The sequence below is a fragment of the Pyxicephalus adspersus genome, chromosome 11 (genome assembly GCF_032062135.1).
Source record: "Pyxicephalus adspersus chromosome 11, UCB_Pads_2.0, whole genome shotgun sequence".
Classification (NCBI taxonomy): domain Eukaryota; kingdom Metazoa; phylum Chordata; class Amphibia; order Anura; family Pyxicephalidae; genus Pyxicephalus; species Pyxicephalus adspersus.
The window spans coordinates 16696614-16721828 of NC_092868.1; the positions used below are offsets into that span (position 1 = coordinate 16696614).

The 25215-nt window shown below is 38.1% G+C and overlaps 1 protein-coding gene across 1 annotated transcript in view; it reads left to right on the forward strand.

The window, feature by feature from the left end:
• The window catches only part of LOC140341253 (myosin-binding protein C, fast-type-like), a 72878-nt gene extending 52742 nt beyond the window's left edge, over positions 1 to 20136 (forward strand). The window contains exons 23-28 of the mRNA XM_072426824.1: positions 3694 to 3833; positions 5640 to 5799; positions 7452 to 7588; positions 16689 to 16875; positions 17957 to 17995; positions 18572 to 20136. Coding sequence (XP_072282925.1) covers positions 3694 to 3833; positions 5640 to 5799; positions 7452 to 7588; positions 16689 to 16875; positions 17957 to 17967 — 635 coding nt within the window. The 3' untranslated portion in view covers positions 17968 to 17995; positions 18572 to 20136. The remainder of the gene's footprint in view (positions 1 to 3693; positions 3834 to 5639; positions 5800 to 7451; positions 7589 to 16688; positions 16876 to 17956; positions 17996 to 18571) is intronic.
• The last annotated feature ends 5079 nt before the right edge of the window (positions 20137 to 25215 follow it).

Here is a 25215-nt window from a genome sequence, read left to right on the forward strand (position 1 = left end):
CCTACCTGGTAGATCCGCGGCCATGGATCCCGGCCCACGTCTTCCGCCTCCTCTTCACCCGATGAAGAGGGTTCCCCCTCCGAACGGGGAACTCCGGGAGACTAAGCCGGCTCTGCGTCACTTCCGGGAGTTCCCGGAAGTGCGTCACAGCTCCTCCCCGCGTCTTCCACCGCCGCCATCTTAACACGCGGCCGGCGTGATGCCGGCCGCCTGGAGGCCCTCCCGAGCCCAGAGCGGCTCCCCCCCGTGACCAGAGCAGCAGCCCCAGCCACAGAAGGGGCCACCCAGGACCCTCCGTAGCCGCGCCCTGGACCGGGCCGGCTGTCCCACGCTTCTGCCGGGGCCCTGCAGTACGCGAGGCCCCGGCTTCAGGTGAGGCCTCCGCCACCGCTGACCGGCCTACAGACACCCGGGGGCTGCGCTCCCTGCCAGCCACAGCCCCCTTTCTGGACAGTCTAGCCCGGGTCCCTGCAGAACGCAGGGGCCCGGTTTCAGGTGAGGCCTCCCCTCTCAAGGCCTCACCTGCCGGGATGAGAGGGCTGCGCTCCCTGGCAGCCGCAGCCCCCTCACCAGAGCTCCGCCGACGAAGGGGATTCCTCCCTACCCTCTGCCCGGCCTGGACCAAACGTTGCCCAGCCTGCATGGTAGAAGGGTCCCTCTGGGGGCTCCCAGCATGATGCTGAGCTCTGGTAAAAGGGTCTGGGCTTAAGCGCACTGGAGGCCTATGCCTCCAAGGCCGTAGCCCCCCTAAGCTAGCTACCTGGGGCCCACTGGCAGCCCCCGCAAGAACTTCTGCCACTCTCTCCTGCAACCAAGCCTCACCTCTTGAAGCTGCTGCAGCCCTAAGCTGAGCCATCAATGCGTCACAAGACTCCATGATGCAGACCTACCTCTAATTTCCCTTTCCAGAAAAAACTGTCCCTCCTTTCTGACGGACCCTCCTACTTAACCCTTTCTGTTTTCCTCCCCTTAGCATGCAACCAGGCCTTATGCTAATCCCCACCTCCCCTTGCACTCTTCCTCACACCTTATCCCCTGCATGACCCTCCAGCAGAACAAAGAAACCAAGGGGGGTGGGGGCTGCCCAAACACTTAGTCATGCCGGCCCTCCGCTAAGTCCCCTGCTGCAGGCCTCCCTTTTTCATTTAATGACTGATAAAATAGTTTAATAGTGATTTCAAACTAAAATAAAAGATACACTGATAATTGAAGAATTTAGGAAACAGTAGGGAATGTAGGGAATAGTTAGGAAAGACGTAACCAACAGCAGGCCCCCAAGCAGAAATGACTTATGCCCCCATGCTCTGCCCACCTCCAACACCCACATGCGCCATTCACGACCATCCCATTACCCCCACCCACAATCAGACACAGAAGCAAAATTGCATGTAGGATATATGGAAAGGTACAATGAATTGGCAATACTGTTAATTCATCCTACCTGTCCAGGTGTCCTACTTGTGACCTGTGCCCAAGTGTCATAGGGTGGTACCAAAGCACAGGAACAAGTGACTTTGTGCTCGGCTGCATTGATCAGTTAAAGTTTTGTAAAAAAAAAAAAAAAACTTCTGCACCACAAACAAACATATTTAGGCTTTTTAAAATATTAAACTATAATTTTCAAATGCATTTTTGAATGATTTATTAGTTGTTGTAGGGAAATACAAACTGGGTACTTTTATCTTTGCTACCCAGGAAAGCCTCTTTTTTGCCACCAGTCTTACACTGTTGGTTAAGCCTTGGAGTCCCCGGCCTCAGAAATAAGCCCAAGTCCTAAAGCAACTTCTTCCTACCTGAACACTAAGGCCTGATTAATTATAGCTCTCCAAGGCTGGGGAGGATACACCTTCATCAGTGAAGCTGGGTGATCCAGTAAACCTAGCCCAAAGTGTTAGTGACAAGTGACACAGAAGGCAATATAGTTAAAGTAGTGGTAAAATATGCTGTCTACCACCAGCAGAACTGCCTAATGCTTCCTGTAATATATACCGTGTTTCCCCGAAAGTAAGACCTACCCCGAAAATAAGACCTAGCACTTTTCCCCCAACCTGCCCTAATATAAGACCTACCCCGAAAATAAGACCTAGTAGAACAATAAAAAAAATAAAAAAAAAATAAAAGCAAACATAAATTAAAACAGTACTCACCGAGCGGGAGACAGCGGGCGTACACACAGCAGGCTCACACACAGCCGCACAAGCCGATGCTTTCCTTGTAGTTCCGGCTCCTGTCACAGGCGGAGTGATATTACATGCACTTCGCCTGTCAGAAGCTGAAGTGCATGTAACCAGGCTAGTTCTAGTGAGCCCTTAAAAATGTGTTAAAAAAAAAAATTAAAATAATATACTCACCTGATACGCGATCCTGCGTGTGTCTCTGGCTGCAGCATGTCTCTCTTCTCTCCTCTGCCAGCATCGTGTCTTTTCCTGTTTGTAAAGCAGAGGGAAAGAAACCGGCACAGCGCCACCTGCTGTTCCATGTCCTAACTGCCGAACAGTGGAAAAAAAGCACAGAGTGATCAGAAGGGGAATTTGTAAGGGGAATTTGGGAATATGGTAAGTGTTTTTTTCATTAAAAAAAGTATATAAGACCTACCCTGAAAATAAGACCTAGTGTGTTTTTGGAAGCCCAAAAAAATATAAGACAGTGTCTTATTTTCGGGGAAACACGGTAGTTATATACTACATATGCAGAGAATCTAGTACAATGAGTTACAACAGAGAGCCATGGAAATGACTAGGTAGTGGAGCAGCTTTACAAGCTAACACTACAGCAGTTCTCCCTTTAAACATCCTTTCTCTAACTATCATAGCAGCAGCTATTAGATTCCTCTAGAACCAAAAATAAATATTCTGGTCGAATGGGTTATGCAATACCCTCCCCCATGGCTAAAGTATAACCACACATGCACTACTATAGTAGGGGTTGTTGAGGGTCCCATTCATCATGATACATTGGTCAGTCATAATAGGCATATATATGTACATATATATATGTATATATACATATATCTTAGTCCTTCTTTTTGACTAAAAAGGTAAATATACTCAAACAACCTTGGCTTTTATATTAAAACTACTACTGGATCCAGGATCTTTTGGAGAAGCACACCAGCAGCGATACGCATTGTTAATTGATGTAGACAAAGCCCTTCTTGAAAGAAATAAAAAGTAAATGAAATGGCTTTATATTCCTATTGTATATAATGGAGCAACGTGGATGAATGAGCTTACAGTGAACAACCAAGTTGACCTATGAGAATAATTGATTGTTTACTGAGAAACACCCCAGGTGCTGCTGCTTTTGCTTGTTACCACCCAAATTGGGTGAGGCTCCACATGCTACAAACATCAGATATCCCTGTTTTTTCCTGAAGAAAAATGTAAAATGAGTTGAAACATACAGGGTGTACCCCAACAGGAATATCTTTTATTATGTTTGGTTTGCATGGTTTTAAGATTTTATATGTTAGGTATTTTATATGTTATTTCATTAAGTATATTGTTTTACATTCACAAAATAATTCTGAATCTTAAATTGATTAGCCTCAAAATTCATCCTGAATTCTGAAATCGTTTAGATTTTGATGTGTGGTGTAACCTAAATAACACCCTAAATACATGTAAAACAATCACAAAAAGCAATGCATGGCTATTCACTATAAATATCAAACAAAATGGTTACCTTTGACAGATAAACCTGGTCCACCTCATGATGTATTGGTTAAGGAGGTCTGGGGATTTAATGCTCTTCTGGAATGGAAGCCCCCTAAAGACAATGGAAACTCTGAAATTACAGGATACACAATTCACAAAGCTGATAAAAAGACAATGGTGAGATTTATTTTTCCATTTTTTTATCTTACAACTTTGTAAATTATTTGTTGCCAGAAACCAATAGAAGTAGTATGCAGTTTCATGTACAGCCAAAGCAGTTTTGCCACATGGAAGACATTTCTATTGCATATACCAAAAAAACAATGGTATACCAATTGAACAATGGTCCTGCTGCAGTTAGACTTTGGATTGTAAAACTATATAATCATGCCAATGTAACCATTTTCATTTAACTATCAATCTAAAATATTTAATAGCTACCAAGCTTTAACTTTGAGGGTCTCAGTGAGAAAGAGAAAGTAAGTGAAAGTAAAAATAAGGTCATGTAACCATGCTGTTATTTATTCTCAGTACATGAATAAGTGCATGTTCAGAAACATTACCTGTTTCTGTACCACTCAATGTAAAATAACAAATCATGGAGCAGTTCACATGGTGCGATCACCCTTCACCCCAGATTAAGCTGTCACTTGACAGCTGACATTTTAGGGCAAGGACTATGAGCTCTTTTAGGTGCCACTTGACCCCATGACCATGCCTCTGTGATTCAACTATTATGATCATAATTATGTTTGTACACAGTAGCTGCCCTAGCTGATCTTTCTCCAAGTCTTTAGGAGTGTTTCACAGACAGAGAAGGACAGTGTTTAAGAAATGGCTTCTCTCTATTAATGTAACCTTAATTAGTAAAATGTTTTAAAATTAAGTAAATACAATCTCAGATGGACAGTGACACATTACATGATGTTAATAATTTAGTCAAAATGCAAAAGCAGTGTGTGAAAAATAAGTACACCCATATTACTTCTATAGAAATAAAGAGAGTAAGTAACAGCCAGGTGCTGCTAATCAAATGCTCTTGATTCATTGATCATCAGCGACCATCTCTATTAAAGCAAAAGATTTGTCATTTTGCTGATCGGGAGCATTCAGGAGTTTGTTAACACAATGCAGAGGAGGAACTCATCAGCAATGATCCTAAAGAAGCAATTGCTGCTGCCCATCACTCTAAAAAGGGATATAAGGCAATTTACAAACAATTTGAAGGCCATCACTCCACAGTGAGAAAGATTATTCACAAGTAGAAAATACTCATGATAATTGCCATTCCTCTAAGGAATGGACTTCCCTGCAAATTCACCCCAGGATCAGACAGTTCAATGCTCAGAGAAATTTCTAAAAAAAACAAACAACTGCTACACCTCAGACTCCACAGGCCTCAATTAGCATGTTAAATATTAAAGTTCATGACAGTACAATTAGGAAAAAAAACTAAAAAAAAATTATTTCTAAAAGCAGCATAGATTGGGTTTGCAAAGTTGCATCTAAGCAAATCACAAGACATCCCGAACAATGTTCTTTGGATAAACGAGACCAAAGTGGAGATGTTTGGCCATAATGCACAAACTCACATTTGGGGAAAAAAAAACAAAATCAACATATCAGTGCAAACACCTCATATCAACTGTCAAGCATGGCAGTAAAAGGATGATCATTTGGGCTTGTAATGCTGCTACAGGACCTGGGCACCTTGCAGTATTCTAGAGTCAAATGGGAGGTCATCTGTGCAACAGCTAAAGCTTTGTCTAAACTGGTTCATGCAACAGAACAATGATTTCAAGCACAACAGTAAATGTACATTTGACAGAGTGGCTGTAAAAGAAAGGAATTAAGGTGTTACAATGGCGCAGTCAAAGTATGTATATTTTAGGACATTTACTGTTTTTTTTTAATTCTATATTGCTTGATATAAAGTCACCATTATGTTTTTATTGGTATACATGCTACTTTTAATATTTTCAGGAATGGTTCACAGTATATGAGCACAATCGTCAGCCACGGTGCACAGTGTCTGACCTCATCATGGGAAATGAATATTACTTCAGAGTTTACAGTGAGAACATAGTTGGTTGTAGTGAAACACCTGGTGTTTCCAAGAACACAGCAGTCATCCAGAAAACTGGTGAGTACACAGTGGCAGAGCTCATGAATGTATATATATATTTACAGTAGTTCTATTATACAAAGATTTTCAGCTGCATTTTCCCTTTGCAACAAACTTTTTAAAACAGTGGCTATAAAGTTTATTACTAAAAGAAAACTGGGACACATTTTTTTTAAGGATAAATAATGGGCTAGAATCTGGTATCTAGTTTGGGACAATGAAAAATGTGCGCTGATTTGCCCCCGAGTTTCATGCTAATTAATACTACAACTGAAATAGAGCAGTGTGATGATTAGCAGAGTTTGATGGATAGCTTCTATAAGGAACACAGGTTATTATTGTTTAAGACACCAACACAGTAAGCAACATTCTATAGCTCAAAAAGCCACTTAAATGACCTACTGGCAAATGCTAGCACAGCTCTGCTAGGTCTTTTCAGATGTTGGCAACTGTCTGTTCAAGCATCTCGTGTGGCTGCAAAAGTGATAGAGAGCATTTTCATTTTTTTTTCTTGATTCAAAAATGCCTAAAAATTCTTGCATAACCAGTGTCAAGTCATTCAGATTCATGTCTATGGCGGCTCTCCCTTAAATTTAGCATTTAAAAAATACACAGCATCACTGTTACCTAGTACCACCTGTCCAATAGAGGTTAGAAATTGGACCCATTCAGTCCAATGGTAAGCTTTATTTGCTACAAATATAATATTAGACAGAAAAAAATGCTACCAGAGTCTATTACAATAAATGCATATGGTATTCTAGATTTCCCAATGTAATTGTTGGGACTTGAAGATTCTTTTCATATCATTATTCATTTTTAAAATTGCTGCAGGAAGGGTAAGGAAAGCCTCAATACAGACTGGTAGGAGTTGCTGAGATATTTTAAAAATGAAAACAAATTAAAAATGTGTCAATGCCATGTTTAAAAATTGTACATTGTGGAGAGGAACTTATACTGAAGCTTTAAGGGGGATGTTAAAATCTTTTAAAGGATAGGTTCGGTATACAGTGATATTAGTGAAATAGCAGTGCTGTTAGACAACTGGCTATTCTGCATCCTTAAGTACAAAGCTGAGGAAGATGCTGTTAGCTGCTCAACTACCTTTACTGATTGCTGTGGCTGTATTGCATAGTGGTTGTGTAACATGAAAAGCAGAGGTGCCCCTACATGCAACAGTTCTTTAAGCCTGCCTATATTTTTTTTGAAGGTTATTGTCTACCTTCATGAAATTGTGGCGATAGGGAGGTTGATATTTGATGCTTTTAGTGCATACTCATTTACTGCACAGCTTTACAGTCAAACATGCAGCAAACAAATGACAACCTAAAATATGTGCGTCAACAACAAGTTTGTTTTTAAATAAAAAAAGCCTGCCAACACAAAAAAAAATATGCTTTCCCCTTAAATTTGAAACCCCAAAGCACCTAACTAGTGGAAAATTTAAAAAATGCGAATAAAACATAAAAAAAAGGTTGCCTAGCAGCTAAACAATAATTATACATTTTGGACACAAGCAAAATGGCAGTCTCAAGAAGCGTGTGTGTGGGAAATAAAGTAGCACTAAATCCAAACCTCTTCTTTACTAATAAATCTATTACATGCAGCTATATATTATTGTTGGGGTAGTTATTAACAAACATTTTTATCTCTCCCCTTTTGTTTTGTAGGTTTAGTCTACAAGCCTCGTGATTATACAGAAATGGATGTCTGCATGGCTCCAAAGTTCCTTACACCTCTTGTAGACCGCACTGTAGTGGCTGGGTACAGCACAGCCTTGAATTGTGCTGTAAGAGGTCATCCAAAGGTACACAGCTGTCTCTAGTGAAACAGATCATGCCTGCTGCATGGTAAATTTAAAGGCATTCAGTGTAGTGCAATAAATAGAGAAACCCGATCACCGTGAAACAAATTGCATTTTCATAAAAGACCTTTTTTTTTTCAATAGTTTTGATTAATTTTGAAAATTTTTACATAAAAAAAACAGGTACAAAACAGTTTGCACAATACAAATCTTGACTTTGAATTGCAACTACAGACAGTAAAGAATATACATAAATAAATAAAAAAAGGAATCATGTATAACAAATTCTCGGGACAAAATTAAGCCCGGCCCATCCATAATCAAATAGGCGGGGGGTGGGGTGGGGGGGGTGGATGACCTCGGGCTCAGTTAGCCAGAAAATACACTTTGTGAACCAACTTTCAGGTAACTCGTATTCCAAGAAATAGTTATGATAGTCCAACATTTGGCAGGGAGTACTGTTGCCGGGGTTCCCATACAGCAGCGAATTTATCATGTGAATCATAAGGGATACCAGAAAGTTTTTCATTAAGAAATAATATACACCGGCTTCCCTACTTCAAAAAAAAAGGGATCGTCTGGGCTTTGAAATGTTTTGCAATAGTTTGTTTTGCTGCAATCAATTTTTATGCACATATTTGGAATTAAACATTAGTAAGAGTGGAGGGTTTAAATTGTAACAGAGCCACCCAGCGGTCCCTACGCACATTCTTAGAAAAAACAGCGCTTAACATTCGAAACACTCTACCCCAAAATCTAATACCTGAGGGGCATGTCCACTAAATATGGGAGTCTGTACCTGGCTCTTGACAATCCCTAAAACAAAGTTGCGAAGCTGTTAGGGAAATGTACTTCATTTTGGAAGGTACCATGTACCACTTCATCATCACCTTGAAAGCGGATTCAAAGGTGAGGAGATTAGCAGAGCATGTAGCTTTTCTCGTCCAGGTGTGGAACCATTTGTCATCTGACTTTGTGCCTAACTCTTTTTCCCATTGAGACTTGTATAAATGGAGTGAGGCTCGAGTAATTGTTTTCAGCATTGAATACACTATGTATATCCGTTGCGGGCAAAGAGGTGTTCTTAAGCAAATATGCTCAAACAAAGTTAACTTAATGAGTGAGGAGGATTGTGACTTAGTTGGCATTGCTGAATCCTGGCTTTGTTCTTCACATGACTGGGCTGTCAAAATTCCTGAGTATCGTAAAGACAGAGTCAAACAAAAGGGTGGTGGTGTCTGTCTGTATGTGAGAAGTGATTTGAAAGTGAATGAGAAAGAAGAAATTGCGGATGGAACAAGCGATGAGGTTGAGGCATTATGGGTGGAGTTGAATAACACACAATTAATTATTGGAGTCTGCTATAGGCCCCCAACTGGTATGGAAGAAATAGAAAATCAACTACTAGCACAGATAGAAAAAGCAGCAAAAGGTGGAGGTAGTTTAATCATGGGAGATTTCAACTTTCCTGACAGTGACTGGAGTATTGGCACTACAAAAACAGCAAAAGGGAGGAAATTTGTGAATTTAATACAGATAATAATTTGATTTAATGTAAGCTGTAAACAGGAATCAAAGAAAGGAAAGATAAAAACATTTAATTTTAAGAGAGAAAATTTTCCATTATTAAGGACGGCTGTCTGTGACTTGGAGTGGGAGACAATATTGTCCTCAAAGAACACTGAACAGAAATGGAAATGTTTCATGTCTCTTCTACAGAAGCACACTGAAAAATATATTCCAATGGGTAATACGTTTAGAGGCTAAAATTAAAATTTTTAAATAAAATTAAAAATGTGGCTCACAGGAACAAGAAAAGGGCATTCTAAAAATATAAAAATGAAGGATCACTTTCATCATTTTAAAACTATAAAGATTATATACTAAAGATGTATAAAAGGAGATAAAATGTGCAAAACTTCAAAATGAAAGACAGATTGCAAAGGAAAGTAAAGCAAACCCCCTCAAAAATTTTTAATATATTAATAGCAAAAAAATTAGATCTGAGTATGTAGGCCCCTTAACCTCCCTAGCGGTAACCCTGAGTGTGACTCGGGGTAGAAAAAAGTTGCTAAAAGCGGTATCCCCAGGGCTCAAGTCCTAATTCATATTAGCAATGTCACTGCCTTAAATGAGTAACAATGACACAGAATTGATATGATTGAGAAACAGCTAGGAAAAATTAAGGTTGACAAAGCACCAGGACCTGATAGATTACATCCACGTGTCCTCAAATAGCTGAGCTCTTTTATTTCATAGCCATTATATATAATTTTTAGAGACTCTTTAGTCACTGGCAAGATACTGATGAATTGGCGTAAGGCCAATGTGGTTCCTATCTTCAAAAAGGGAGCAAAGTCATTACCAGGTAATTACAGACCAGTTAGTTTAATGTTCATAGTTGGAAAGGTCCTAGAGAGTCTGCTAGAAAATATTATTATAAGTGATAGTCAGCATGGCTTCAAGAAAGACCGAAGTTGCCAAACAAATTTACTCTCTTTTTTATGAGGAAGTATGTAAACAGGTAGACAGTGGAGTAGCAGTTGATATATTGTACTTGGACTTTGCTAAAGCATTTGACACTGTGACCCACAGACGGTTAATATGCAAGTTAGGGTCAATAGGTTTAGAAAAGTCAGTCTGTAACCTATAGAGAACTGCTCCAGAGAGTTTAAATACTGCATCCAAAGAGTTGTAATTAATGATTCAGACTCTGAATGGTCTAAGGGTATTAGTGGTGTACCCCAGGGTTCAGTGTTGGGACCTTTACTGTTTAACACCTTTATAAATGATATAGAGTTTAGGATTAAAAGTACCATTTCTGTGTTTGCAGATGACACGAAACTATGTAATGGAATTCATTCCCTACAGGATGTCTATAATCTACAAGCAGACCTGGATGTACTGTTTGATTGGGCAGCTAAGTGGCAAATGACATTTAATTTAGATAAATGTAAAGTTATGCACTTGGGAGCTAACAACATGCATGCTTCATACTGTCTAGGGGGAATACACTTGGGGGAGTCAGAATTGGAAAAGGATCTGGGGGTTCTGGTAGATTATAGACCTAATAACAGCATGCAATGCAAGGCTGCAATATCTAAAGCTAGCAAAGTACTTTCTTGTATTAAAAGAGAAATAGACTGCAGAGATGGAGACATAATCCTGTCCCTGTACAAAGCATTGGTCAGACCACATCTGGAATATGCAGTCCAGTTTTGGGCACCAGTTCACAAAAAAGACATTGTGGTATTGGAGAGAATGCAGAGAAGGGTAACTAAACTAATAAAAGGAATGAAGCTCAGCTGTGAGGAAAGATTAGCTGAACTAAATATTTTCTCCCTTGGTAAGAGACGTATAAGGGGGGGATATGATTACCCTGTATAAATATATAAGCGCTTCATATAGAGAACTCTCTTCCCCATTATTCACTGTAAGATCATTACAAAGAACAAGAGGGCACTCTTTGCATCTGGAGGAAAAGAAGTTTAAGCTCCGGATAAGGAACGGATTCTTCACTGTAAGTTCTGTGAAAATGTTGAATCAGCTCCCTCAGAAAGTAGTTTCAGCAACTACTATAGATTGCTTTAAGAAAAAGCTGGATGTTTTTCCTGGAAGCACAGAAAAGAACTGGGTATTAAAGCTTTAAAGTAAAAATAACAGTGACTGTTGATCCAGGGACTATCTAATTGCCTCATGGTACAATTTGTACCAGGGTTTTTTTTTTTTTTTTGCTTTCCTCCGGACCAGAGTCCTATAACGTTTTATATCTAGGATATGATTATTACCCTAGCGGTTGAACTTGATGGACTTATGTCTTTTTGCAACCTAACCTACTATGTAAACTATGAAGTCGAGAGATCTACTACTCTAGTCAGAGAATTAAGCCAATGTCTCAACTGCATATAGCAAAACAGTTCACTATTAGGCGCACAATGAGTCGCTCGAGTCTCCTCCAACTGATAATAGATGAATGCCGGGAAATGAATAGGGAAAATGCCGTCCCATAAATATGCGCCTTCCACCGATTAAAAGCCTCAGGTGAATCCAGACCTGGCTAGAAAAGGGGGTTGCGTTGTATTGGAAGGAGCAGTAAATGTGGCAACATCAAACACGCTGAGTACCTAACACCATCCCATACTTTTAGAATTTGTTTCAGGTGAACGCTCATAGAGTAGTTTAGGGCGTAGGTTTAGGGCGTAGTTTAGAGGGGAGCCAGGGGAGTGATTCCACTGCTACTGGGACACCAAGGCAGTTTCTAAGGATACCCAGAAGCCCCTTGATAGTATATGAGAACATTAGGCACCCCCAAGCCACCCTGACATTTATGGGCATATAGTGGTCCTGTTAATTCTGGACTTTTTATTATTCTATATAAAAGTGAAAATCCTTCCCTGGAAGGTTTTCAGTATATGCGTAGGGACTGGTACAGGAAGTGTTCTGAAATAGTAAAGCAGTTTTGGGAGGATTATCATTTTGACTGAGTTGATCTTGCCTATCCATGAGCTAGGATGAGAACTCCATTTTTGCATTAGCCTCTTTATTCAGCGAATAAAGGAGGATAATTAACAGTAAAAAGTGTTGAGCACTTGTTGGTCAATTTTATGCCCAAATATTCCAGATGGGATGGAGCCCACTTAAAACAAAATTTGTCTTTTGTCTTGCAAAGCCTCACATAAGTTAGCAGACAAAGTGAGATTCAAGGCTCAGATTTCTGATCATTAACCACCAAACCCGAGATACTTGCAAACTTCTTAAGTAAACCCAATAAATTGGAGACAGAATTTCTCGGTTGGATGATGGTCAAGAGAAGATTATCGTCAAATAAACTTATTTTATAGGTGGAACCAGCAAGCGAAATTCCGTGGACATTGGGGTTTCCTCTAATCAGGCACGCTAGAGGTTCAACTGCCAACATAAACAATATGGGTGGTATAAAAAAGAGAAAAAAAACAGGGTATTTGCTTAATGTGGCAATATATTGAAAATAAAGTACAAATTCATTCTTTAGTTCAGGAATGTACATAACACAAAATATGAGTGTTTAACAAACAAACAAAATAAAGTCAGCCCTGCTGTGTCCTGAGGCACGGGGGTTCCTTTTGACTTCTTAGCTAGACATGAATTCCCCACATAAATTAGAACAATTTACCAAGTTGTGTCCCGACATGTTTCGCCTCTAAGGGCTTCTTCAGGGGACTTTGTACAAGATGTTACATTGCTGGCTGCATACAAGCATATTAAATACGTAAATAATACTAACAGTGTTTGCAGTACAATGAGCAAGTATGATGTAAAACAGTAAATAAAAAGAGTTTGCACAATGTTTAATTCAAGCAAAAATGTTCAAAAACAGTCCACAAAGTGTCAGAGAGAATATATATAGATTGCTGAGAAGTTGACAGTTAAGAATATTCTAGTGTCTGTACCATTTGGTAATAATGAAGCTTAATCTATAAAATGATTTTAACAGCCATAATACCATTCAATGTATACAATACATTCATGTGTATACTATGCAAGATGCGTGAAAAATGGCAACTGATGGGAGTTAAGAGCATAATAATTGATTATAGTAATGTCAACATCATATAGTTTACCCTGGAGTATCAGTAGCATCAGCCAATTCCAGCTCACAACAGAGAGGAACAGAGCGGTGAAAAACTGTTTTTTTTTCCAGTATTTTTTTCTTTTTTCCAGTAAAACAGGCTTGGTGAATTTGAGTGTAGGATGTATGAATTTATTCAGGCTTGGAAGCAACTGAAAACCACGTTTCCTGCAGACATACAACATGAGCCCCCAGAGAAGAATACTGTTTCACACTTTCCTTCTTTTTGTGGGGGAATTCAAAGCCTGGGCGTTGTGAGATATAACTACAAAATCAGCCATTGAAAGTGAGGAAAATAAAGCAGCAAAAACTGGACCCGATCCATACTATCTGGCAAACTGAACAAGGTATTCCTCTAGGACAAGTAGAACTCACCAAAATCAACCAGGACCATAAACAAAAAATGGGAATAAAACAAATAATAAAAACAAAAACACACAAACAAAACCCATGGGGTCCGAAGCACCATAGGCATATTCAAAACTGCCAGGGCAGGATCTAGTCTTGTGCATAGACAAGACGTAACGCGGAGAACGCCGGACACCCCTGCGTATGTTTGGCTAGGCTGGCATCGGTCTACTGCAATTAATATAACAGCACCAACTTTAAAACATTACAGTAAGGCAACCGCTATTGCTTTCTAATTAGTAGAAATAAGACACACAACCATAACTGAAACCTATAACAGTGCAAAGAATTACAGCATTGCAGGATGATAAGGCAGGCATTACCACCAGGACCAACCATTGGACAAGGGAGACAACCCCTGAACAGTAGAGTATCTATTTGTGGAGACTTTATCCCAGATTGGTGAAAGTCGTGGAGACCTTTGAAAGGCAGGCGGTGGCTTGGTAGGTGAGGTAGGTAGAGATGACTGTAACTGTAGATGATCGAACAGTCTTTGAGCTTCCTCAGGAGTAGAGAAAGAATGCAGTCATTTTCAGTATGTGAATTGAAATTTAAAAGGAAAACACCACCTTTATCATTTGCTGCAATATTTGTAGAAAGGTTTAAGGGCTTTTCGCGTTTGGATCCACTATGGTGCTAGGTCTGCAAAGATTTGATAGGGCTTGGATTGAAAAACAAGGTCCCTCCTGTTCCAGGATGCTTTTAGGATGGCTTTCTTTGTTTTATAAAAAGTGGGTTTGAGAATAATGTCTCTTGAGGGGCCATCTGTTTTTTTTAGGGCCTGTGGATACGGTCCAATTCCAGCCTATCAGGAAGGTAATCAGGAAGGTAATCTGGAAGCAATTCCTGGAACAAGGCCAGAATGAAACCTGGCAAATCGACAATCAACTCCGGGGTCCCCCTTACACAAAGATTAGCCCTGCGGTGACGGTTCTCTAAATCTTCTATACTGAGCATTGCCGCTTGCATATCTTTCTGGAGTACACTAAGGTCCTGTTCATGGGAGTCTAGCACAGTGATGGTGTCATATATCTTCTGGTCCAGAGTGTGGATTCTAGTGCCCAAATCCCCAATCTCTTTGGTAAAGGTAACAGATAACTTGCCTGTGGCTTGGGAGAGTTCCTCCTGCTGCAGTCCCTGCAGGAGAGGTCAGGTTGTTCACTGGGGACAGATAGAAGAAAGCCGGTACTTGAGATCTCATCCGCGGTCTCCCAAGGCAGAGCAGAGGCTGGGGTGTTGTCAGCTACTGTATGTGCGCCTGCCATCTTGGGACTTCGCCGCGTGGACGTAGCAGCCGTGGGATTTCTCATCTGCGAGCGGATCACACTGGATTTCTTACGCATCCTGATGGCACCGGTTTGTAAGGTAAGTGTCCCGTGAAAGGGAGCAAAAAGACCTGCTCAAATTATAATTAAGAGTATTTATATAGTGCCAACATATTATCTCAGCGCTGTACATTAAAGTGTACCTAAACTCAGAATTTTCAGTTTACATAAAAGGATAGACAAGCCTTTTATGTAAGGTAAAAATTCTGTTTTTTTTTTAAATGGCAACACTTTTTTTTTTTTTTTTTTAACAAAAAAAGGGTGCAGCACCACCCTATAGTTCTCGATTGCCTAGGCTAGGGGTCTGCAACCTGCGGCTCTGGAGCCGCATGCGGCTCTTCAGCCTCCTTGTTGTGGCTCCCTTCGGCTGCCGCGGGGAGATCTCTGATGGGGGATCCCCTTCCTCCCAAGACACTGCAGGGGAGGGGGATTCCCTATCCGGTGTTCTAATGAAAAAAATCTACCAGTGAAATAAATCTACCACGGGGCGTGTACAAATGGGTGTGTACAATGACATCCCCCTCCTTTGAACCCCAATTCCTCTGGAATGGGGAGATGTACAAAACCAAAAATGTAGGTGCAAGTGGGGGACACCTGTGACTAACACCCCCTAAAATGTAATTGTTAGGCTATCATCAGAACATAAAGAACTCTGCCCATCAAAAAAATCTACCCTGTTACGTTAGAAGCCTCCAGCTAATGTAACAGGATGATACGTTAGAAGCTGGAGGCTTCTAGGGGCATAGTTCAGTGTTTAATTTATTTCAAAGTAGGCCTACACATGCACACTTGTTGTAACAGGTAAAATTAAAAAAATATTAAAACTTTTAAAAGTTTATAAACTGTGTTATGTTTTGCGGCTCCAGACTATTTTTCTTTAGTGGAAGAGGAGGCAAAATGGCTCTTTTGATAGTAAAGGTTGCTGACCCCTGGCCTAGGCAATCGAGAATGACTGGGAGTGCAAAGCCTCCCAGGATACCTAGGTCAGGCATTCCGGGAGGCTCTTGGGTACTCCTTCTGTGCATGCACGAGCATCTCGGGCATACGCAGAAGGAGCCTTTTAATAGGGAAAAAAAAAATTGCCGATCTTACGCATGTGCAGTGACATTGGCAATTTTTTTTTTACCTCGCGCCGGGACGACCTGGGACTAGATGCAGGACACCCCCGGATGGATCGGACTGCCCTGCGGGATTGAAGGTAAGTGTATTTGTGTTTTTAGTTTAGTTCCTCTTTAGGGGTTGCAAATAACAGACAAATACAGAGAATACTCAAATACTTCTGAGAATAATGCTGGGATTATGGAGAGGTTCTGGCCAGATCTATACAAAATGCTGGTTAGAGCAGAATTGTATTAAGGGCAAGCAGGAGTCAGCACTGATGGGAACACAGCCAAGACCCCACGTGTTTTGACCGTTGGCTGCAAAATATGCACTTATAGATCTTTGGGCATTTGCCTGGCCTTCCTGACAACCCCCTGGTTATAGTTTCAAATTATGTTTCTGCCCACCTTAAAAATTTTTGGGTGTTTGAAACCTTTTGGAGGATGTTGCATTCAGCACAGTCAATAAAAAATCTGTTGTAAAAGGGCACATCCCTGCAAAAATTTAGTCAAGGCCCAAGAGGGACACAGGAAACTGCTAAGTACATTTATTTTATTTTTATTTTTATTTATATTAATTTATTTAATATAAATTTAATATATTAATTTATACTAAATGACCAAAGCTGTCCACAAATCCTGTTTGATCTCTTTTAATGCAGCCTAAAGTGATCTGGATGAAAAATAAAATGGAAATTAGAGATGATCCAAAATTCCTCATGAAACATAATCAAGGAGTTCTCACCCTGAATATCCGCAAACCCAGCCCATTTGATGGTGGGACGTACACCTGTAAAGCAATCAATGAGTTGGGTGAAGCTGAAGTGGACTGTAGATTGGAAGTCAGAGGTAACATTTTATAACTGCTGTACTATATATATATATATATATATATATATATATATATATATATATATATATAATATAATTATAATGTTTTTATGTTGTATTACCTAAATGTTAGAATGTTAGTGAGAGAGGTTTGTGTCACTTAATATTCTTAAAATAAATTTTAAGGCAAAATGAAAAATAAATATATGGTACATCTCTGCAATACTTGCACCTTTACTTTGTTCTTTCCTTGCAATTACACAACAATATCTGGTCATCTGCCACACTTGGAACACTTCAAATTGTGGACAAAATGTTGTCAGCAGTGCCTAGTTTTGTCTTGCTAACCTACTCAGACTAAAGCTATGTACACACTTCCAATGGTTCTCGCCCGACAATCGTCTCAGGGCCGATATCGGATGAGAATCTAAAGTATGTACAGCGCGCGTCAGTCCGAACGACTGTCCTGGCAGATCCAGGGACGATGAACAATGAATGATTGTAATGCAAGGGAAGGGGGGGAGGGCAGAGCGGGGTGCCCCTCCTTCGCTCTGCCCCATCCCCTCTGCATAGACTAGACTGGTGCTGTATGTACAGCACTCACTCATGCATCATACAATGCATAGTCGTTGGAAAGGATTGTGAAAGATCCTATACGACTATATTTAGAAGTCTGTACTTGGCTCTAGCCTCTCTCTCACCTCTGTAACAAAAAACTAAAGTGCAATAAAAACTTTTTAGATAACCTGTTAAATCTTTCTCACATTTCTCTATTGAGGATTATCTCTTCACAAAGGTAACAAATTACATAGTTACAAATCAGCAAGTCACATATTACAATTGCACTTTAAAATATAGAAAACTCTTCATAACTGAAAGATCAATCTATAATGTGTAACTTCCCTACCCAATATATATTATATTTTTTTACATAAATATATTTATAGTAAAAGATCTATATTAAAGAATGTAGAAAAAAATAAGAAAATTGTTTTGGGGGTTAGGAATTTGGGAACTAAATTATTATTAGGTTTATCTGTATTTGAAAATGGGTAATGACACAAAAGTATGTAACTTAATTTTTTCTTTCTCCATGCAGTTCCCCAGTAATCCCATCTTGGATTTAGAAACAGTTCCAGTAAGTATTGTTGATAAAAAAAAAAAAACTACAAATAAAGCTAGCCCTTTAACATTAGTGAAATATCGAATGTACATTAGAGATCATTTCCCAGTGTATTTTATTGGAAACACTCTAGTTGGAGACATATTCATTTTTCATTTCAGTGGTGATTATTCATTTCAGTGGTAACCTTTTTTTTTTTTTTTGTCTGCCTAGACTTCACTTTTTTTGCATACCGATAAAACCACAATGTCTTCCAAAGATGCTTTTAGGTAAACATTGCAATATTAGCTTGAAAAGCATTGACTGAATATTTGTAACAATATACACATAAAACATGAACTGATGTATTTTTTTTTTTTGCTTCAGTGAAGAAAGGGTTATTATGTGAAAAAGAAATTAGGGGTTTGCATGAGTGTTAGGATTACATGGAGGGTTAGGTGATAGTGTGAGCGAACGATCAATCTGCATAGGATCATTCAGCACAGGAAGCTTCACTGTAAAAATACTATTGCTGATGTCTAATGTATCAAAAAAAATTATGCAATGTCAATAAAATTTATGACTAGTTTCTATATTTTACATTTTTTTTAGGTCTGAATAAGATCTACAACAGTCTTTCATTTAAAACGTCCATTTAAAAGGAAAGAAAGAAATGTGTCTTCATCATGTGTTTTATGTTGCTGTAATGCTACTGTACTGTATGTTATGCATTTTAAATAAGCACAATATATATGAACACTGTGCTTCTTTGTTCTTTTTAACTGTTGTTAATGTTTTCTTGTGATAAGTGTTACTTTGTCAGCATGCCATGTTACTTTATCAGTATTCCATATCATGTAAACTGAAACCTATATTCTGCATGTCCTGTATACAGGTCCTGTTCATATATAAATGACTATGTTATAATATAAAAAGAATGCTTGTTGACTTTCAGATGACTGAAATTCAATTAGTTTAGCTTGAGGACTTCGATTTACAGCCATGTATTTTATAGTTGATAATGCTCCCAGATTTAACATTAGTAAAATTGTTTCATAAAAAAAAAGGTCAGTACTTTTTACAGGTCACAAAATAAAAAAATGACTATTAATCAGTTGTAGACAGCAGGGAAGAAATGGGGAAATCTGCAGAAAAAAGTGAAGGATCCACTTTAGAATTTGATGTTTGATGGCAGGTATGATGGAATGTTGTAAAGATATATGTACATTATTATTAATGTAGTATGTTGTTGTGTGCTGTATGTGACTATGATATATTTAGATATACTTAGAATGACTTTCAGATATTGTTGGAAATGTAGCATGTAAAAATTTTAGAGTAGGAAAAATGAAGATTTATAGATGGTAATGTTAGAATTTATTCCTTTAAGAACAATACATATTGTTTTCACAGGGTCACAAAGAACAAAGGCCATTCAATCATAAAATACCTGACAATACAATGATCACTGCTCTACTCAGAGTCAAACAGTTACATCATAATCCAGAATAAAAATAAACACCTATGCCAGTTTTCTGCATCCCTTGACTGACTTATATTTTACATAGCTTTCCCACCACATGTTTGTGTTGCAGCTGCCCAAAATACTACCTTGCCGAAACATTGTTAAATTGAAGGAGTAACATGATCAACCTATATTTGTGCCCTGTCTTTTTAGTAAATTTTATGTTGGCTCATCAAGGACAACTCATTGCACTGTTATCAAATAATTGTATGAAATATTATATCACCTGTATTTGTTATGAACTATTTTTGCATGTAATAAAAATAGTTTCTTCACAACTGTTTTAGGAAAAGACAAGAGATATACTTTGCTTTCATAGGAGATTTTCACCTTAGGCATTTGACACTACTACTAGATAGCTATTCATACATGACACTACATAAGGCAAAATATTTCTTTTGCAAAGGATTACGTCTTATTCTAGAAAGTAATGTGCAAGCAAATTAAATTGGTGTATTAGTGCAGAAATAACTAATGAGCACTGATGCTGTGAATAAACAAAAAATATTGCGCTCTTCATCAGAATTAGAAAACTGCTGCACACTACCAGGGTTCATTACATTTTTTTTTGAAAAATTTTACCAGTTTGATTCTAAGGCTTTTTGTGTTTCCAGTGTTGTCTGATAATAAAGGTTACAACTACAAAAAATAATTGTTAGACTGATTTTCTTATATGCACTAAAACAAAGTATAATCTGTACCATATTTAATTTTTAGTCTCTTCTAAGAAAAAAAATATATGAATGTTGGTTGGTAATGGAAACATTGTATCATTTCTGTTTTTTATGGGTTTTAATTTTGGGGGGAATATGAAATGTTTTATCCTCTGTCCCTTTTAAGGACCAGTTCTGCTATATGCCTGTTATTGGAGATATTGTTGTCATTGCTTAAGATAACAAAGTAATTCATATAATATACTGGGCTTTCAGCAATATATACAGTAGATAGAATTAAACAAATTAAACACATACTTTTTTCTACACTTAATTTATGCTTTTATGTAGCATAGAGGGCCATTTACTAATCCAATACTACAACATCATCCACAGTATCTAACCACTACATCTGAATCTTACTAGAGTGTTAAAATACATTCACGTATCTCTAATTTATACCTTTTATGAATATTCACCCATGTAAATTTGCACAGAACCAATATAAAAGCTCATTAAAACATTTTCATTAAATTAATCACTATTCAGTTCCTTATAAAGGGATACCACTGTGTAGTTAAACACATGTATATGGAAACCAGTTATGTTTATGTGAAATAACATATAGCACTCATTGCTTTAATATTATCTGGCTACAAAACACAGATGTTGCTACCACAAGTTATCATGAAATATACTGCATAACGTTCCAGACAGGAATTGGTTAGTTTGCTGAATGCAAAGATTGCTGACTCCATACTCTTCTCCTAACATGACACCTCTCAGCTCCTCAGCCAGGGGGTATCACTGTTTGCAGCTGTTCTCTACTGTTCATGAACTAAACCAGACCTCAATTTTTTTACCATCGCTAATCTCTGTCATCATATTACACCCCAGGGTATATGTCATGCTCTTTTCTACAAGCGAAGCACATGGTATCATGCTCTTCAATAAGGGCATAAAGCAAGATAAAGTACACTATTATTATTATGTATTTATATAGCATTGCCATATTAACCTGCAGTGTCCATAGACATGTCATGTGTCTTTCACAATCTAATGGTGTAGTCATACATCACTGGCACAGTCCCAGGTCATTTTGGAAAACCAGTTAATAGTTTTGGGATGTGGGTGGAAACTAGAATGCCTGGAATAAACTCAAACGTGGAGGTTATGCAAACTCCATACAAACTGTATTTGATGCTCTAACTTTGGATTTTACATACTGTGATTGTTCAAAAAAACTCAAAAAGAAAATTGTGATGTATTGCAGCATACTGGTCTTTAGATGATGTTCCTTTTTTCCTTTTCTTTTTTACAAGTTTTTTTCTCTTTATGTATACCTGAATATTCTACAAGTTACAAACTCCCAGTTCTTGCATGACTACACTTATTCAACATAATGACCCTGATTTAACCCCCCTGGTGGTCTAATTATGTCCGTATTTTTATGTCAAAAGCAGTACATTGTTTTGTGTGGAAATCTGTTGTTTAATATTTTAGGCCTGTAATTCTTAAGACTAACGCCCGGGTATATTAAAGTTTGAAACACAAATCATAAATAATATAATGAATAATTATAAATAATTTTATAATAAAATTTTATATAGTATAAACTTTATTAAATTTGTCCAAACAATAATACAATAATAATAACAATATATATATATATATATATATATATATATTTATATATATGGTCCTAAAAATGAAATATCTTTATTTATTATCTAACTGTATGTAATGGCTTTGTTTTTATATTTGCAAGCTGAATAATAATTATTAATTGTCTCCCACTTAAGACTAAAAGTGGACTGACAGCAAACCCTCAGTGGCATACAATCCTACACATTGTTGTGATGGGTGTATGCCATTAAAATAAACCCACAATCTGGCACTGAAGTAAAGGACAGCAGTGTCACATGACCACAACTAAAATCTAATGTTAATTGAATGTAAATTATTATTATACATTTATAAAATGTTACAAATTGCATTGGGGAGGGGGTAAGTAAAGGGCAACAGACTGATGGCTTCTTATTGGTCCTGCAGTTAGGCTTAATTGAAGTGCAATATGATTACAGAATAGAGGAGTTGAAAGGGGTGAGGGTTGGGAAAAGTTGAGAGTTGCAAATACATTTTTTGGTATACGTCTTTGGATCATTTTAATATGTAGCTTCCTACAGGTAACCTCTGCTTATATTTATTTACCATATGTCTAGATTGAATTGCCAAGAATTATGGTATGTTTACTTTCAATTTAATGGAAAAGAAGCACTGGAGATGTAACCTAACATTTATGTATAAGACAATAATGAGAGCATCCTATGTTCTGGCTTGAGCATACCTATTAAAATAAATGTTCAGTGACATCAACTTCCCAAACATGTTTATTCCGATAAACTACTGTTGAACTTGTTTCTTGGGAATACCCTTACAGTATGGTCATCATGGTTTGAACTTCTTTTACTGAAATCGCATGTAAATGTATGTTTTGTGCCTGCCAAGTTAAAAGGCAACTCCAGTCAACAAAAAAGTCAGTAAATCCACATGTTTTTAACAGTAATCCATGCCATGAGATAATCAGTTGCTGACATATTTTGCAGGTCTATTAGGATATTATGTTCAAACTGGCTAGGAGAAAACAGCTGCGACTCGGGAGAAACTACATGTAACGTCCCCCAGCAGCAGCCCCTTAGAGAATGAATGGTGTCTGCGAGTGGTAGTAGTACCACTTACACTCAGCTGTCAAATGTGTCCCTGCAGTACAGGTGGATGAGCAACTAGCAAGATGCCAGCTGTGGGGAGCCTTGCAGGATGGCTCAATCCCAAAGCAGGTCTGAACCTGCCCTAATGTGTGAATAATAAATATACAGGAAAAAGCTGTCTCATCGCCTTTGCAGACTATAGGCACAGACTTCCCATGCCTAATGGTATATCCATAGCTTTTAGTTAATAAGTGACCTAGAACATGTTAAACCCCAGCATTTCACTGGCTTCAATGTAGACAATTAGGACAGGTTGAGTATAACTAAAGCATGTACAAAAAATTAAAAGGTAGCAAATATATATATATATATATATATATATATATATATATATATAGCTATACTACAAATGCCTAAAATAAATACATAACATAATAAAAGTACATGTCTAAATGCACGTCTCTACAGTATATCTAAAGGATTTGTGATACAACCCTGAGCTGCTAGCTTAAGAAATGGCCCTCCAAAGAAGGGGCAATCCCTATCTTATATCTATGTGCTGAGGTAAGAGAGCACATGAGGACTTTCATAATACTCTATAATTAATAAAGAAAAAGAACAAAACATTTTAGGGTCAGATGCAACTTACTATTTTCAAGGTTTAAAAGTAAATGATGCTAAAAAAACTACTAAATACTGTAATACTGTATGGTTCTTCACCTATATCTATGGCAGATGACACGGTCAGTTCATTTTAATCGGAATAGTGCGTAATGTGCAAATGTGTAGCTTTTGCACAAGTCATTTTACGTTTTGTTAGATGCACAGATTCCAAATATGGTATTGGTTTTGCTGGATTGGCTCTAGTTTTTGAATAATGACCTCAATAATACCTTCATAGAAAACTAATAAAACATGAAAATTAAGCACAATTAAACTAAATATGCCCACATATACAAAACTAAATTTTTAAAAATCGCCAAGGTTTTCTGGAAATTTTTGCAAATGGCTATGGAGATAGTGTACCTTTATGCTTATAGTAGCACCCAAATATTTAAAGTTTAAGAGCAAGTTTTTTATCAGTTCTTTATAATTTTGTGTTTTATGGTTACCCAAGAAGTTCCTGACAACCATGACATAGCTGTGCCAGGCAGAAGCTTCAGTATCAGTCACTTGTGAAATTTGAATCATTTATCAGTTTCTGAATCTGGGGTCCATCAACAATTCCTGCTTTTAATGTTTCAGTACTCAATCCAGGGAAGAATCCACAAATGTATTTTAAGCAATCACCGTCCTTGTTCAGAGCCATAACAAATTGCTTTATTAATCCTAACTTTATGTATAATGCAGGGAGAATGATTTTATCCTTGTTATGCATTGGCTTGTTAATGTCGTTGGCTGCACCTTTTTTCATGTTTTCCCTTGGAGACCATGTCACTTTTTTCCAGTGATCCTGCTTTGCTCTACTATCCCACAAGCAGATGAAACATGGGTACTTTTTGTATCCACTTTGCTGTCCAAACAGGAAGTTCACCATTTTTAAATCAACACATATGGACCATTGATTTTCATTATAGCAAAGCTTTTGTAAGACCATTTTGATATTTTCATATTCTTCTTTGAGTTTTGTTAGGTGGCCAATTGGAAATGATGCATAGAAGTTGCCATTATGTAGTAAAACAGATTCTGGTACTCCCATATGGGCTAGTAGTCCAGGGATGATACAACAATACACAAAGTCTCCATCTTCACTGAAATATGGTAGGAGTGTCACCTCTCTTGTCCTATAAACAGGTATTTCCGGTAACTTCCGGTCTCAGACAGTTTCTTTTCTTTTAGCCTGGATGCTAAAAGTTCAGATGGTTTTGACAGACTTAAGTCACGTAATAAATCATTGAGCTCTTCCTGGGAGAACTGCTGGTTTGATGAAACACTTCCTCTATATTTACTTCCACTGCTAACTCCTGGATTACACTCCAAACCCTGTATATCATCCATGTCTGATACAGGAATATCAGGGAGTGTATCGAACACTGGTATGGGAACATCAGCACCATGCGGCACAGGTCGTCTTGCTGATTTCAAATCAGGGAACTCTTACTTGTTTTTCTTTTAACGATTGAAACCTTTTACATTCAGAGCACAAAAATAACAATCATTATGATTTTTGGGCTTTCGCAATACTATAGGTACAGCAAATTTCAAACTTTTCAGTTTTCCATTTTTCCACTGATGTAGACACTCTACACAAGTTTTGCATACGATATGAGTAGCCCATTACTTATCTTAGTCCACCAGTTTAATACCAAAATATGCAAGATATGCTTGTTTCACAAATTCTGTAATGTTTCTTCTCTGTTTTTGCTGAGA